General features: G+C 34.8%; 1 protein-coding gene across 1 annotated transcript in view; it reads left to right on the forward strand.

The window, feature by feature from the left end:
* Positions 1-18,117, forward strand: part of ATP9B (ATPase phospholipid transporting 9B (putative)) — a 168,070-nt gene that overhangs the window by 106,026 nt on the left and 43,927 nt on the right. The window contains exons 12-13 of the mRNA XM_074899760.1: positions 7,633-7,793; positions 17,916-18,058. Of these exons, the coding sequence (XP_074755861.1) occupies positions 7,633-7,793; positions 17,916-18,058 (304 nt within the window). The remainder of the gene's footprint in view (positions 1-7,632; positions 7,794-17,915; positions 18,059-18,117) is intronic.

The raw sequence follows: 18,117 nt of genomic DNA on the forward strand, positions 1-18,117 counted from the left end.
GTTGAGGTATACGCAGTGGAGGAGGAGGGAGATTCTGGAAGCTCTCCACCAGTTAAATAATTGCTGCATACTGCCAGTGGACATAGTTTTAATTCCATCTTTGTTTTTATTTATTCACTTGCATTTATTGTTGGATCCATCTTCAGAAAGTTGCCTCAGTTGCTTTAGTCAAATATGTGTTGTATGTACCATATTACTTCAATTACAGTTCCATGAAGAAAGGTTGTAGCTCAGATTTCCCTGTATTTTTATGGCATAAGCACCAACTTGACATATGCCACTGTTTCCTAATTAAGGTTTTTTCTGAACTTTCTTGTAACTTTTAAAATAGCAAGATATAATGAAATAAAATTATGTAATTTACATGGAAAGAAATCTTCAAATGTGCTTTTCAATTTAACCTTGAGTAAGATGGGAGAAAAAACCCTTTTAACTGTCTTTTTAAACTTACTGTTGATCTGGGATAAAATGGAATTGTAAAACTTAAGCTTAAAGTTCTTGGGTTCTTGGCTTCATTTATTTAATTGAATTCTTAATGGAAAAACTGCCATGTGTGTTTTGATAACCTTAGCTCTGACCTCTCTTCCCCAGCCCTGTTGTGAGATAAACTGTTTAAGAAATCTCTGCTAATAGCTTAATCTAGATAGTCTACGAGAAGCTGAGTTACTAACACCTTTTTAATATGAAGTAAGCAAATGTTGAATTTTTTAAATACATGTTTTTAAGTGTGTGCTTAATTTTAAAGATGTCTTTGAAAAAGCTACAAGGTTCTCATACCACTTGTGAAATCTTACTAAACATACAGTGTGACATAATGTATATAAAACATGAATTTAGGCCCTACAGTGACAAAAATAATTGTGTGCAGCTTTCCATATAGAAAAAAGTTATCTAGATCAGTCAGCTACATGGTCTGAAGTAAGATATTAGAATTCCCAGAATTCACAGAACTGAAAGAGCTAGCTGTTGCTATCAATTTGTTAGGAACCTTATATGATTGTTTTTCTTGAAGGAAGTAGTACCTCGTACTGAGCTATTTCATTTATTTATATAATTGCAAATTCTACACTAAAAACTTTGAAACCAGTTCTCCCCATGCTAGTTTTGCAGTTACTTTGACAAACCTAATTATTTTCAGCTAAGAGAGAGTAAGCCATGTTTTTTCAATCTACTCAGATTTGAAAAAATGCTATCTCCACTGTGTGTTTTAATAAGTGTGTAATGTGTAAAAGCTGCTTATTCAGTATTCTGACCATTAAAAATACTGATTACATGACAGTATGCTAGAAAAATCTTCTTGAAGCTGGTGATGATCAATACCTTAAAGAAGATACAACAAGCATTTGTGAAAGATACAGATGAAATATAAATCTGAAGATAGTGTTCTAGTGTAAAATCAAACATCTTTAAAGCCTGATCTTCTTTTCCCCTAGAATTCCATGTCTTACCCATTTTGATCAGATGTAAGGAGGATTGCGAGTGCTTAGAAACTCTCAGTGTCTTCTGTATGGAATCTTGTGTACCTAGATTGTTTTAAATTGAAAAAATGGATGTCTTTAAGAGTTCACTGTGTGAATGCTTTTGGTTGTTGAAGTCTCCAATATGACTAGTTATCTTAGATTATTGAAGTAATTATTATAAATTGATGGGTGGTCTTGAGAAAATGTTTTCAATTGATAGCTTCTAATAGGAGGAGGGTATGTTACTAATACAACACAGCCCCTATATGGATGCCAGGGTTTAAGAAGCCATTAACCTTTTCAGTTTCTTAATATGCTCTGTGCACATTTTTATCATTCTTGTATGTGATAAATATGTACCAAAGTCAGAGAACATATGGTCCCACAGCATGTGACTACTGGCACCATATAAGAGTATATGAAGTGTAACTTTTTGCTAAGGAAATATAATAGTTTCAGTACACAATCTGAGTTGTCAGAGTCCTTCGAATAATTAATTCAGAACATTTCAAACTACACGAGGTAAATGCTGTCGGCTGAGGAAGATGATACAGAAATACAGGTCGCCTTGTAAAGGTACAGTGCTGTGCTTGGTACTGCATTACTGACAGAGAGCTTTTGAAAACAGTAGCTAACACCAATCTTGAGCACCCTCTGCTGACCAAACGATACATGGCATTTCTTTAACTGACGTCTCCTTTTTTAGCTTTCAGTCAAATTGAAGCAAAATACTGAAATAAGGTCGAGGCACATACCAATTAATTGGCTTCACTGTTATATATAAAGATGGATTCTGAAAAGAGACATCAGGCTGGAGAATATTTAGAGACATTTGGACAGTTGAGCGAACTGCAAAAGAATTAATGAAAACCAGATTTATAGTCAACTGGATATTAAGAATAGGTCACCTTCAATTTCTCTCATTTTGATCTTTTGAAACATGTTTCGCTACCGATAGAGTACTGAAAAAGAAGACATACTTAAGGTTATGAAATCTGTGGCCAGTATTTGTCAAAATGAGTCCCTTCAAGCAATTGAGTCCACTATTTAAGTACAATTGTGAATGTAGCTCACATTTTTATTGTAGTAGACTGAACTAGAGAGGGTTAAGCACCTCTAAAAACCTGGAAAGGACTTTCAAGTTTCACTTTGAGTATCCAAACTCAGATCATGTTGAGTCTGGAAAAGGCAAGGATGATAAATAGGAATAAAGGAGGCAGAAACAGTCTTTGAGTCTTCATTTTCTTTTAGCCATATAGATACTGCTAGCTACAAAAGGGAATTTTGTTTCTTAAAGTGATTAGTTTGTTTCAAACATAGATATTACGGTTTAGGAATAGTCTGTTGTAAAACCAGACAAGTCAGAAGCGTAATTTAAAACTGTAATACATGTATTTAGTTTTTAAGAGCATTTAAACCTCTGGTTTTGAATATGCATCAAAACTTTCAAAAAACCATTATCTACTTGCAGCTTACTCTTCTTCCTTCAGATGATAATTTCTTCTTGAGTTTTAAGATATTTCTACTGTTTTAAGCGCCAATCTGTTGGATATGGGCTGTTTCTTGTAAGAATATAGACAAGTAATTTGTTTGTTGGGGGTACAATGGATGCTAAATATCTAAAAATGTTTCTTGAAATCAGTGTAGAATTGATGTAATTCAATTCCATAAACCTGCAATATTAATGTAATGCCAGATATTTTAGTTTGGTCAGAGTGATGCTGGGTTGCATTAAAGCTAGCATGAGGATGCATGCATTGTTTTTGCCAAAGAAAATACAGAAAATGCTACTGGAATCAATTCTCATTATTATTTTTGCATAACTGCACTGGAGTGGACTAAAAAATTAAAGTTTATTTCACTTTTACTAAGTCAGGTAGAACCCCCACGCACACCACCACGATTATTGCTCTAATTCTAAAATGAATAAAACCTGTTATAGGTTTTTAGTGCTTCAGAAAATGTTTTCAAGGTTTGTCATTGTTAAACCAGTGATTGGGATATTTGAAAGTGTGAGAAAAAACAGGAATAGGTGACTTTTTTCACTAAATTTTCACTTTATATTAGTGTTTTCTACTGCTTCAAAGAATGAGTAAGATAGTGATTAAAAAGTGTAACATCCTGTATGCAGGATTTGGTGGGGTTTATGCTAATCAGGATAGACTTGTAGAGAAACATATTTGTCAGACCAGTACTTGAGTACAGTGAATTAAGGAAAGATACTTCCTAAATTTGGAATTCACATGCTTTACTTGTTTTGATTTGTTGTTACATTGGCTATATTAGTTACCTGAATTGCTGAGCAGTAAAGCATTTGAATCATAAGAATAACCTTAGAACTAGGAGACTTAACAAAGCAGCAGCATTGACAGATTCCAAAGTTGCTGTACATGCTTTTAGTATCAAAGATTAAGGTAAACAGATAATGATGCCTCTCTTTGTTTAGTTTTTAAACACAGATTAATAATCTGTTATTCCCAGGGACTATAGGAAAGGTTTGACAGATTACTGAAACAAGCCATAGGGGTTCAGATCTATGCAGCTAACGTTATGTAGTAGTCTATGTAAAAAAAAATAAATTTATAAATGATGAAATTCTAGGAATCATTTTCACTTAGGCAAAGCTTAATTTTGTTAGCCCAAAGAAGAAAGATATATTATCTAAATTTCAATAATTTAAAATATTTTTAAAATGTAATAATTTTATATTTATTTTTTGCATAGATGTTACATCTAAGTTTAGACTAGAATTATTGAAAACATGAATAGTTGACTAGTATTCGATGTTTAATAAAGTTAAGTTCAGAGCACATATTAAGAACAGGAAAGAAAATTTTTATGTTTATGGTGCCAATTAAAGCCAAAGTCTATCTCAAACATACATACCATGAAATTCATTGTAGTCAATATGGTGTTTGTCAGTGCAGAACCACACTGATTACTGAAATATAATTACTTTCGTGGAGGAATTTGGTTGTGGGAGAAGTATTTCCTAAGATAGTGCCTTAATACTTCAACAGCATTAAAGTAGGGTGCTGTAGAAATGCTATTTATGAGCAATTATTTCTAATGCACTTTAAACTGTAATTGAATAAAAAGTTACTGCAATAGACTATTTTGAGAAATCTTTACTGTTGTGCAACATTTAACTATTAAATTTTGCATTTCAGTATTCTAGCATTAAAAAATTTTCTCATTTTCCAAGTAATATATTTTTTCTAATGTTAGAAGAATTGTTTTATTACTACAATAATAGCTTCAGAGGATAACCTTTCCCAAAAGTTAAGCATCTAGAGCAGCAATAGCAATATTACTGTTTATGTTCTACTTCAGTAGTCAGAAAGGTTTTTTTATTGCTTTCAACTTTTGCTAATTAATTTAAGATTTTTCTCTATACCTTGTGGCCCAAAATGTGAAATTTAAACCTTTAAGCATTCCCTCATTCAAAAATAAAGTATTTTTAAAACTTGTAGAATTTTTTTTGGTACAAGTAGAGAATGACATACTTTTTATTGGTGGTATAAGCCATTATTTTACTGAGAATCATTAGCTATTTAAAACTTTGTGCATAAATTAAAGAGGAGCTAAATGGATTTGCAGTTGTTGCCATTAGTAGCATTTTAGATTATACAGGCAATTATTGCATTCATTATTGTAGAGCAGCCCCCTTGCAAAACTGTTGTGGTTGTCTTAGACATTATGTACAAATTTTCCCTTGGAGATTAAAATTTCCAGTGGTGTGTTTAATTTTGTTACACAGTTGTTTCAAACAAAACAAATATTATGACAAGTAGAGGAAAATCTGCTTTTCTAATAGGGGAAATAGGAATAAATGTGGAAAATTACTCCAATTCTTAACTCATCTATTTCTTATATTGTCATAATTATTCTGGTTATGAATATTTTCAAAAGGAAAGAAATCGCTTTAAGTTGGTATGTTTTACTAATGCTTTGATAAAAACACAGTGTAGTTAAAATGAAGTTTACCTACTTTTCCAGTATGCAGATGAATTTTAGAGAATGTCAGTAAATTTCTACACGAAATGTATCTGGATAATTCACAGTGTTTCATTAGATTGAGTGCAGAAGTTGTTTAAGTGGAAAGGCACAGAATTAAACTAATTAAGTACATTTCAGTACATTGTAGTAACTAATTTTTGAGGAATGGAGAATGCATTTCTATTAAAACTTTCTGTCTTTGTGTGCCTTCTTAAGTAGGGTTTTGCAATTGCCTTCACTTGCTAGTAAATGAAAATATTAAAATTGACTATGGCCAGTATTATGATCTATATGAAAAAGGATGACATTGTTAGTAACAAACCAAATGCTCTTGAGCAAAAGATTTATTGTGTGAAAAATTTTCATCATCAACTTTTTTTATTCTCTTAATAACTCTCCAAATGCATTTTTGTTGGATTCCAAACTTCAGTTCACATCTGTCTTCATCAATTAGAAAGGTATTAATGCTTTGAATTAGCTGCGTATCAGTGTGCAGTGGACTAAATTTAATGTTTCTGTCCAAAAAGTGGCATTCTTTCCAAAGAAGCTCTTTATTCATTTCTATTCTGGGGTGGGGTTTTTACTGGGGGCGGAGGGGGGAGCTGAGGGGAGAGATAGGCTTTCACTACCATGATGCAGGAAAAAAAAGTGTGAGGTAGTGGTTATGCATATTGCAAGACAGTGATTCTTTATTTTATTACAAAAAAAGACCAACTCTAGAAGGCCAGATTAAATCATTCCTTTCACTTTTTAATGGGATTTGGATGAATAGAGTAAAATATGCACTTTGCATTCATTGATAGCATCTTTAGGTTGAGGTAATTGAGTCTTTTTTCCCTGACTGAATGAATAATGACTTCATCTGATCCTCAGCGAGGCCTGAAACTTAGGCTGCCTTTGTCAACGCAAAAAGATCTGGGCTTTGAAACATGCTCTACTTCCCTGGCTTAATTTTTCTTCATTTTAATCCAAAAACCTATTTTTCTCAATAATTCAAGCATAAACTATGTAGTAGTTGAAGCAGCGGAAATTGCAAGATATTTGTTCTCGTTGTGCTGCTTTTTAAATGCAGCTGATAAATCAGCCGCTGTGGTCTTCAGCTGCCTGGTTCTCTAGGGAAGGGAGAGCCCATGTATAAGCAAGATTGTTGGAATTTTTAAGAACTATATTTAAAGTGGTTCTTTTGCAAACTGTTTGTTATCTAAGGAAGTGTTATGTTTTACTGGTATTACTGGCAAGACTTGGAGATAAAAGGGGCATCTGTGACGGGGCCTAGGAAACTCTTACTGACATAATTTTCCCACATATTTTACTGACTACAAGAGCATCCCAAAAAGTGGAGTATAAATACTTAGCTTACAGCATACATTATTGAAATGGTGAGAGTCTTAGTTACATAGCTTAAAAATATTTTTTCATGAGAAAAAGTGGATGAAAGATAGCCTCTCAATGTTTTTGCTAAAATGTTTCTAAATACCTTTTTACTCATGAAAAGTTGAAGCTCTGTTTTACTAGTTTGATTTGGAAATGGATATTCCACTTGATTGTTGGGTTTTGTTATTATATTGAATAATTGAAAGCTTCGTACAATTAAAAATTATTTCTGTGCAATTAGTTAAGATTTACAGACCGGTATGGGAGTATCGTTACAATTTACAGTACACTAGTTATATGAATGAGAAGGTAGCTCTGTCACATTTGTCCGTTGATTCTTGAATCGAACAGGATTTTGATCTTCTAGCAGTAAATGAGCAGTAGCTACCCTGCAAATATAACACACAATGCCAGTATTTTTGCTGCGTGCATGACAGAAAAAAATTGTTCCTGCTCGTTTGTTCATCTTTAATTGTCGTTTTTCCTTGCCCTCCTGTGTTCCTATTTTGGATCAGGAGATGGGGGAGGGATGTGTCAGATGTAAAGGCATTCAGAAGGCCTGCCTGGGACAGTTCACACTGGTTCTGGGAATCATTATTGTCTTGTGAACAGGGAACAGCTACTGCATGCAAGTATTTGATGATGCAATTGATGCATAATCAATTCAGTTATCAAAATGCAGTTAATTGTTAAGAGTGCATGGATTTTTAATAGGTAGGAATAAAGCCAATAATAGCTAATTATTTGCATTGCAAAAATTTGAGCTCATGGCTAACTTGCTTTATACTTCTTCCTCTAGGTTGGCTTGCTGGACCTGGAGTTGAATCAACTGACCAAAGCCCTGTTTTTGGCTTTAGTTGCACTATCAGTTGTTATGGTAACCTTGCAAGGATTTGTAGGCCCATGGTATCGCAACCTTTTCCGGTTCCTCCTCCTGTTTTCCTATATCATCCCCATCAGGTATGTATAAGAATGAAAGAAAAACAAATGTCTAATTTCACTGAATGTGACTTTCTTGAAATTTATACTTGCTTCTCATTGCAAAGGAAATTGATCTTATCAGGAAGCTGAAGGAGAAGGTGCCAACAAATCTGCTGATTCTTGAAGGATCACTGTACAGAAAACAATACTGTTGTATTTTTTTTGTATAATGTTCATCTTGCTGGAGTAATCAGGATATCTAATCCTTTACTAGCATAAATGTATTAATAAGGATACAATCTTTGTATATTTGAGAACGTGGTCGTAGGAAATGTATTTGAATGAACTGTTAGGTGTATTTTGGAATTCTATTTTTAATGCCTTAAATACTGAAAATGTTCAATTTCTTTGGCTAAAATACAGACTTTTTACTACAACAATGATTAATTTAAATGGAATGGCTGAATAATGTAGGTGCACTTTTACAGTGAGAGGACTTTTAACATGTGTAACCAAGTAGAGACCTGCCCTGAATTAATTAATTCATTAAGCATGAGTACTGTATATTCAAATTGCAGATAAACTGGAACAGGAAATAATATCTATGTGTGTAATCAAGTCTTCTGTGGACACAGAACTGAGAACAGTGACTGAAATGAATTTTTTTTTCCTTGAATGGATATTGCCTTTGCAGAATGGAAATACTCTCTCTTGTTAAAATATCCAGTGTTTAGATTAAGGTGATTGTTAATTTTAGATGCTCTCTGGAACTCCTCAGTTTGAGGCATGTCATTCACTAAGCCCAGTGGTAGCAGCAACTAAACTGTAAATAGGTTTAAGACCTATCCCCTCAGGTTTGCACACAATATTTAAATCCATGTTGTGTAAGAAAAAAAAAACAAACACCACAGGAGGGTTTCATTAGGCATTTTTATCTAAGCTTACATAACGTACATGTTCTGTGTTCACATTTTTTAAGTACATGTCTGTGTGAAGGAAAATGTATTATATTTGACCAGTTTGATACTCGGGAAGTATCTGTCTTAAGGTTTTATAACTTAAAGGACCTGTATTTTTATACTCCTTTTGTGTTGCAAGAGCAACTGATTATCTTTGGAAGTTGAAGAAGGTTCCAGCAAATCTGCTGGGGAGTTGAGGAGATCTCATTGTAGAAAGCAGTCATCTTAGAACAGTTTCCACTTCCTTTAACTGGCTCTTGTTTTTTTATTTACATATTCATGTTTCATTTATGGTATCTTTCTAAACTGTCATTGTCATAACTCCCTTACTGCTTGTATGATGCTGCTGTTCAGGTCATGTCATCATTTCCCTCGTGTGCACATAGTTATTGAGTATTAAGCAATTTATCCATATGAAGAGGCAAAAAATGCTGCATGTAAATGATAAGTCTACATATTGCTGAAAGATGCATTTAATCATCAAAGTTATGTAGGGGAAGGGAAAAATGAGCTAAGAGTATAAAGGATCACTTGTCACTCACTGTGTTCTTCCACAATAAACATACTAAGCCAAAACTTATTAAAATAGTTAAAAGACAGATATATCTTTGTTACTGGATGCAAGAGGATTAAGAGCATATAGGTAGCATAAGTAAATTTGACTCTATTGACAGTTCGACATATGCCACTGAAAAACATGTTGATTGAGCAGCTCATTTTCAACTTCAGAGTTGTTTAGTGGACGTGTGGAATAGTTCTTGTTGAAAAATAATTTCTAGGATATACCTAAACCCATTTTTCAAGTGCTTGTGGGAGATACTATACAAAGCACAAGTATTAGAGAATGTGATTGGTTTAGTTCTGAGATGGACCATATAGTTACTCTATGGAAGATCAGACAGGAATCTATCAGAGAATGCTTTTCTCTCTAGAGGTTCATCTATCTCTCTGCCAACTTTTCTTCAGTTCAAATTGTTCATATATATGGTCACTTCCCACACCGTTAGCAAAATAAGTAACTCTAGTCATGCCAGTGTTCAGATATAACTACACTTCTCTCCCTCACTTCTGGATGTTAATCATGGAAATTACATACTCTTTAGGCTGTATTTGGGGTGTAAATTCTTGGAGATGAACATTACAAGGCTGATGACACAGAAGCACCAGGTGTTATGTCCTCTCATTGTATTAAAAATAGCTATATGGGGGAAATAATGAACTTTTCACAGGTAAAGGAAGTGGAACATGGGAGATTAGGATTGAGTGGTAGAGGCAAAGCATATCTGAACTTATGCACGCATTAAATGTGTTGATTGATGGTTTTAGAGAATTCGGGACGTTTATAAACATGGAGCTTTTTTGCAGTTCTGTTTGGCTTTTGTTTTGCAGGGCAAGGGAAATTCCAGGTATGCAAAAAACCTAATTTTCCATGGTCAGACATGTTAGGTGAAGATCATCAGGGAGAGATAAACAACTGTTAGCAGAGTTTAACTGATCTCTGTGCAGCCTCTCCAATAATTAAGAGGAAGAGGAGCTCTTTTTTCTCTGGGGAGCAGCTAGTTCCTCATGATTCAGTTGCATCCTAAATACTCCTCTAGATCAGTGTTGCTTCACTGTGAGGGGTGTTACTGTGGGGCATGTAAGGCTTCAGGAGTATAAACATAAAGCACCTGTAAAAAACCACAACCAACCAACCAACCAAAACCCAAATAAACATCAGCACAGCCAAACAAAAAGTACCCCAAGCACCAACACCCACACTCCCGTGCCCCCCCCCCCAAAAGCCCAGCCCACAACATTGCACACATTCTGTAGTGTACAAGGAATCAAGCAAAATGGAGAAAAAGTAATAGTAAACAAACCTTGAAAGCTTAGCCCAGATTTTAACTGGTTGTGTTAGAACCAGTATGCGTAAAATGTTTTGAACAGCCCTGCACCCTGAGAAACATTTGGCCCTTAAAAATGACTCTTCTGTAACGGACATTTCTTTTTCCCCTATGAAGGAGGCATAGCACAGGGAACCTCCATAGGCACTCTGCCTCCCAACAAAGTTAATCTATTTGAATTTCTTAAAATTCATTGGGAAAGGAGGATAGAAAGTAAGTCCTTGACAGACTGTGCAGAACTAAATCTCTCTAGGATTATGCTCACCCATTCTCTGAGTTTTTCCATGTTTCTCTGTATTCTTAGCCTTTTTTCTGCTTGGCTCTAGCCAGTTTGAGGTGCATTAATGCCTATCCATTGGTTCCTTCAATGTCACTGAGACCATTTCATTACTTGTTTTAAATAAAATCATTAGTTGAAATGCATTGTCCATTAGTTTACAAGATCTTGTCTGTATCACCTAGTGCAGTTATTACTTAGCAGGCAGGGGGAGAGATTGTCTCCTCAGCTATGTCCATGCTGTTACTTTTTGTGATACCAGCATGGAAGTTCATAGGCCTGAGATGTTTGAGGTTTTTTGTTTGTTTGTTTCAAAGAGTAAAGTCCTTTTGTTGAACAACTTGTATTTATTTGGATTGTCTATTTTCTGAATGATAAAGGCCAGAGAACAAAAACAGTCATGCTAACGAGAAGTCAGCGGCTCAGATGGCGGAAGATGAGGTTAAAGCTTTTTCATCATTATGCTGTCTTTTCCTGGTTTAACCAGTTTAACTCTATCACTGTGATTATAGATACATTCTTTTAAATTTTTTATCTCTTTAAAATCAGGCTTACATTTTTATCAGGAGATTTTAATTTCCTTTTGTGTAGAACTGAAGACATTTACTGTACACATTTAAAATTTTGATAGAAATTATGTAAGTCTTGAGGAGTTTTTCCTTCAATTTTTGCAGCTACTAATTTGATCTGTTGTTTTCATTTTAATTTTTTTAAAAAAGCTGCCAGAGAGACAGTTAACAATACTTGTATTTTTAAGTACAGGGGAACAGAAGAGACTTCAATCAACGTGGGATGCAAGATACCCACTCTAAACTACTGAGCTGAAAAACTCAGTGTGTATATGGGTGCAGGAGGCATTACTGGGCTGTTAGAGAGCCTTGCCACAAAGCAATTACATCCTTTTCCATGCCATTTATCTGTAGCATCTCTTCATCAGATCACTTTTGAGCTGCTGTAGTGATCAGTTCAGAACTGACAGCCAATGCCAAAGAAAAGGCTAGCCTCAGGGATGGTAGTGCACCACCAAACTGGATCCCCTCCACCACCAAGTCATGGGCCTTTGTTTATTCATTGTCCAGTCTTCTTCAACACCTTGAAAGACAAAGTGGTTGCACTTTGACTTGGGGCCTTTTGTTTGTTTTTTGTTTTTTTTTTTTTTTTAAAAAATGTAGCCAGGAAAGTTTTTCAAGATAATTTAAGCTTAGCCGAGCAGTATTTGTTGAAATTACTGCCTCATGTATACAGACGTGTGAATCCTGTAGCTGTAAATGCTTCTGCTAAGCTGTTAAGAAATGTAAAGGATTTATAATAAAAGAATAAGGTATTGACTGGGGATCTGGTAAAAATGTGTATCATCCAGGCTCTATATTTAGTAACAGTTCAGAGCTGGATTGACAGGGGCTTAATCAGCCATCTTTTTAGGAGGATCCTTTAGTTTTGTTGTACACTGAAGCTGAAATGTCTTTTGTCTTTTCCTTCAGACACCCTAAGGCTCCTGGGCACTGAGCCATTCTGCCAAAATAAGCTGTCCCAAACATCTGGAAAGAACTGCCTTGCACTTAAGTAGTAAAGTCTTGGGGCACTACCTGGCTCCTGGCTGCTTTTTTCTGGGCCTTTAAGAGGAGCATCTGAAGAAAATCCTTCAAGTTATGTCTGTTTCCAGTGGGCAGTGAGGAAGACACTACTAGGAAACCTTGTACATGAAATTCATAAATATTTAACTGAATCCCAGATCATACAAATAGGTATATCTGTGTATTCGCGAGAGCAAGGGAACTCACACCTATGCAGGACTGTAGTGGCTATCTAACAGCAGCAAGCAGCTATGCTGCTTTCAGTCATAGTGTAGTTTGTGATGTCTGTGTTGGAGCTCTGATCTGTATAACATATACATGTGAGAGTATCAGGATATGCAGTCTCACATATACAGGCAGAATATATATTAGAGAGGTGATGCAAACCTTTCAGTGTGAAAAAGCTAAAGAGTTACTCTTGAAGGAGTTTAAGCAGTCCTTACAAATGCTTTTATACCATACCATGGTATATAATGCAATCTATATAGAGATTGAAAAATACATGAAGCTTCTTTACGTTTTACAAACTAATTTTGACTTCTTCATGCATCAGGAGCTATGGTGTGTGTGTCTCATTGCTAAGAGTAAGTTTTACCCTGCCCAGTATGGTGCTATACTACTGCCTGAGCTAGCTTGGTGCTTTTCTTACAATGTCTGATATTCATGCTACATAGAGAAAGCACAATCAGTTAAAAAAAAAAAAAAAAAAAAAAAGAAAAAAAGACATTTTTTAACTGATCTGTTGTGGTAGATATTTTTCCTTTTTAATCTTGTGACATTGCTTATTTGCTCCTAGCTGGTTTTCTGTTTTTAATCTAATAATATTATGGTAAGTAATGCCAAATTTGTCTGGAATACACTAAAAATATTCATGTTGTGAAAATTGTGTTAGACATCTAGTATTAATATTGCTGCTATTGTGTAAGAGGCTTAAAGAAAGAAGGCATCTGACCTGATAAATGTGAAAATAATAAAGAAACATTTTTAATAGGAAGCATTTATTTTTATTCTGAGCTGCATATTCTATGTCTCTTGTGCCAAGGTGCTTGTTTGACATGCGTTCTACTTGTATTTTGCACTCTGCTATGTTTTCAGCCTGTAAGAAATTAATAGATTAATTTTCTCATTAATTATGTGCTATTTTTTTCTCCTGAGGTTTTAAGTTCTACCTATGTTACAACATCTAATTATCTGTACCTAGGTTGCATGTGGCCCTTGAAAAACTACATGTGCCACGGTCGCTATAGCAATCCAGTGTTGATACACATTTTTTTGTCACACACACTTAAGCATAAGTGTGTAGGATTGCATTCTCTTTTAAAGTTGCATTCATTGCCTCCTTTTTATATAAAGTGCTGGATGTACCTTCTTTCATTTCCTTTTATATGCTTGTATAATAGTCAAAATTTAGAAAAATTAGTTCAAGAGAACTAGTGAGACTGATTTTTATACAAGATCACAGATCTGATGCTCTTCTTGGGAGTATCAGATAGAGAGCAGAAAACTAACTAAAATGTATATAGTGGGGTAAACACAAAAGGATCATTATATTCAGATTTCCTTTCCAAATAAAATATGGGATTTAGAGGAAATTAAAGGGATGAGTTGTGGGTTGATTTTTATATATTTAGATCTTGATAGAATATTGTGTTTAAAAGAAGTAACTTCTGTTTTGTTCTATTTTTATTTGTTTAGTGCCAGTTAAGAGTTGTCAGGCTCCAAAAATCACTTTCTGTGAAGATTTAACTTTCCAGGCATGTTGAAATAAAACATGTGGTTGGTTTTTGACCAGTAATTTTAAAATTATTCCATATCAGTTTATAGATTATAAATAATGTGTCTGTGTGTAGTTTATGGCTGTTTCCTGCAAGTAGGGAGATGGGAAGGTTAAGGGCTGTAGCCATAGGGGTCTGGGAAGTCTTGAAAATAAAAAGGCTACATTACAATTACTTAATTTATTTTAAAAATTGAATACCACTGCAAGTACCCATACTGTATCTTGAATTTTAGCAGGGCTTTGTTTTTTGCTGTGAAACTTCTGCTTACATACAGAACTGCTCAGGAAGTACTTCGTGCCTGCAAAAGCTGAAATAAAGCTATCATACAATTTTGATCCAGATTCATACTTGAATTTTATTAGGCACAGTATCACTTTGTTCACAAAATTGTCCTTGTTAACTTCATTAGGTCTTGATTACTTTTCACTGAGTCATGAAAGGCAGAATCTTTCTGGAGTTTCTAAATGGTTTTGTCTGAAACTTTCTCCATGAAGACCTTTGCTTATTGGCAAATTTGTCCATTTTGACTGAAAACCAAAATCAGGCTTCTTTACAAAGGGACCTAATATTACCATTTGGGAAAAAATGAAATTTAGGAGTTCTGTAAATATGAATTTGTTTAACCTAAAACACTACAGATGTTTTTGAGGGAATAAAAGCAAAAGGGTTTAATCTATAGTAAAAAGCAGTGTGGATTCTGAAATGTTGTGTTACTGATTTGTTCTGAAGCAGAATTGCAGAGAAATGACACCTTGCTCTTAATGGAATAAATGCCCAAGTTGGATAAAAGTTGCCTTAGGTTTGCCTGCTCTAGGGTAACTAGTGCTGAGGTTGAGAGACAAGAAACTTCACACTACTATGTTCATTAAATATGCTTATTCTCTGCAACAGCCTTCAAATCAACATACTGTTTCTAAAGATCACATGTTGACTGGTTTGCTAAAAATGACCATTACTGATGCAACAATGTGCTAATGCTATGTGATGCTGTTCTGTGCATTTTCATTAATAACTGATACATATGGAGTCTTTTAAATTGGATAAAATCGAGGAGGATTAAAAAGCTGGTGAATTTAAAATGTTTTTAGTGATATAATGAGGTTTCATAAAGTCCACAAAGGATTTATGAGAAATTATAGCTAATACTGTCAAGCACTGAAAGTAGCTTGGTGTTGAGTAAGCTTAGTATCTCCTTGTTCTATTGTGTAAAAGTTCTTGGACTTTTCAGTCAAGTATTTCTATCCATTCCTGTGAAGCTCCGTTGGAGAGATTTATAGTTTTGAAAGCAAACTCAGGATTAGTAGGCTTCCGTCATTTTTAGTGTTACACAATATCCGTAATGTGTTAGGTGAAGGATATCAGAGCAGGTTACAGTGTACAAATTTTAGAATTAATACTAAAAATCTATCAGTAGCCCTCATTTTTTTCCCTTATTTTATTCCTGTTTAATTCTTTATTCATCTTAACAATTCAGGCATATACCCAATATCTTTCTGCGTGCCAGAAAGCTGTCTTGGACTATACAAGTCACTGGGGAGATGTTATTTCTCTGGAGGCCAGTGGTGCCAGCTTTCTATTATAATGGTCCATCAGCATAAAGTGGGTACACTCTGTTCCACTTAGCAGTGTATACTGGAAAGCTCGGGTAATTCCTGAAATGCCTCAGTGCTTTGAAATACAGATTTCTCCTCACCACTCAGCAAGAGAAGCTGTCTTTTTTTCTTTTTTTTTTTTTTCTTTTCTTACCTTTAAACTATATTCAAGTGAGATTAAATGCATATATAGAGTGTTTAGAACATCAAAAACAGGTAACACACACTTACAAAAGGTGCAAGTGAAGATAATGAACTGCACATCAGCTTTAAGACTTTCCTCATTTAATCTCACTGAAGTGGACTTCTTCCTATCTGGATGACTTTTTAGGTATCCATTGGTAGAGCAGCCATGTGACTTTCCCTCTTTGTGTGCCATGTACCTGAGATTGCTGTCTTAAATAGAGCTTTCATCACAGAATTTCTGTCTTGGTAGCCCCGGCAGAAAAAAAAAAAAAATATTTATAGCCCAAATGCCTCTTCTAAGTGGGGCGATGAGCAGCTTTCATCCTTCACTTACCCTGCTTACTTCTGGCTAGAGCAAATGTCTGGCTATACGTGTTTCTTGAGCTAGACAGCATCCTTTGTACTTGACTGGCAAACTAGCAAGTTCTTATCCCTAAGAGGAGTAAAACTTTTGCTCTTCCTTCTGGTGATTGGTACATATCTCAGTGTGAAGTGTTACACTGATTCTTATATTCCCTCTAACTCTGCAAGTTAACAGACAAACATAATACAGTTAATGGTTGCTCATTACTGGCTCTGGATTGAGTACAACAGGGTAAAATTGTAGTTAACCAGTGTGAGGCAAGTGACTTCTGGTATTTTACTCCTTGTTGTACTGTAATATTTTCAATAAAAAGAATCTGGTAGAGGAGTCCTTCTGTTGTCCTATTTTTTTTTCTATGTTTGTGTGTCTGAAGACAGCTGAAGTTAGGTATGATATTGCAAAACTAATTGGGGTGTATCACCAGGTAGAAGGATGGTTTCCTGCTGCTGCTGATTTTAATGGGAAAATAAGAGCAAGTTAAAGGACAAAATACCATCTTGAATGGTCAAGAATCTTGTTTCTTTTTGCTGTGGAACATGTGTTGTCTTCTGCTGTACAAATTCAGGAAAGAGGGGATATGTAATAAACTGGGGTTTTTTTCAATGTGTGTTGAAACTTCAGATGTTCTCACAATTCTAGTTAAATGCATCTTTTCTTTATGGGGTATTGCAGTTTGATTCACTGTTCCCTCCACTGTTACCTCAGATAATTCACAATCAGTCTGTTACTGTGATTGCAAAATGACAGATGAAAACTGTGACTGCTGTTTGGGTTATGCTGTAAAGCAGCACTTCAGGACTGTTAAAATAAAGGTCTGAAGCACATTAGCAGTATTTTGACCTGGAGATATACCTGTGAACATTTTTAAGAGTCATGTTACTGTAAACCTGTTATTAAACTTTGGGACTCTGAGTCCTGTGCCCTGGGCAAATTAGCTGGAAATAGTTCACATAGCCACTGTCCTACCTGTTTCAGTATTTCTGTTAGAGCAGGGTCTACAGAAATCAACATGTCGCTCAACTTCAAAACTACAAGAGAAGTTGAGAAATGTAGTTATACTTTGCTAAAGAAAAGTAGTTTTTTACAAAACTGACTTGAAGGGTACAAAAATATTTGTACTTTCATGTCATAAAGAAAACATAGATGTTATGGAGGGTTTTTAACAGATTAAAACTGACTTGAATAGGGATTGGGTCTTGTTTATGATAAAGTGTATATAATATTCTTATATCTGTAAGTGTAGCAATGTAATTATGTCAAGAATCTCTACAAAGTGTTGCAATCTGTCTCATGCAGAAGGCATGGTGCTGCATTTGTTTGTATTGCAATAGCTTCTAAGAGTCTGAGATGGAGCTTGAATTTCTAATGTGATATATACTCTACAAACACATAAAAGCATTGTTTCAAAATTTTTGTGGCATATACTTAAAAATCTTAAAGAATCTTTTTCAGGTATCCTAAAAAGAGCTTCTAGTTTTAATTTTATGTTATAACTTTCACTTTGCCTAATATTCACGCTGATTACGGTATAAATTTCCTTTGCAGTTTACGTGTGAACTTGGACATGGGTAAGGCAGCCTATGGGTGGATGATTATGAAAGATGACAATATTCCTGGAACAGTTGTTCGAACTAGCACCATACCAGAAGAGTTGGGACGATTAGTTTATTTACTAACGGATAAAACAGGTATATCAGGTTATAATTCTGAAATGTGATGACTTTTCTAAAATTTCTAAACTTTATTT

The sequence above is a fragment of the Athene noctua genome, chromosome 2 (genome assembly GCF_965140245.1).
Source record: "Athene noctua chromosome 2, bAthNoc1.hap1.1, whole genome shotgun sequence".
In the NCBI taxonomy this organism is placed as follows: domain Eukaryota; kingdom Metazoa; phylum Chordata; class Aves; order Strigiformes; family Strigidae; genus Athene; species Athene noctua.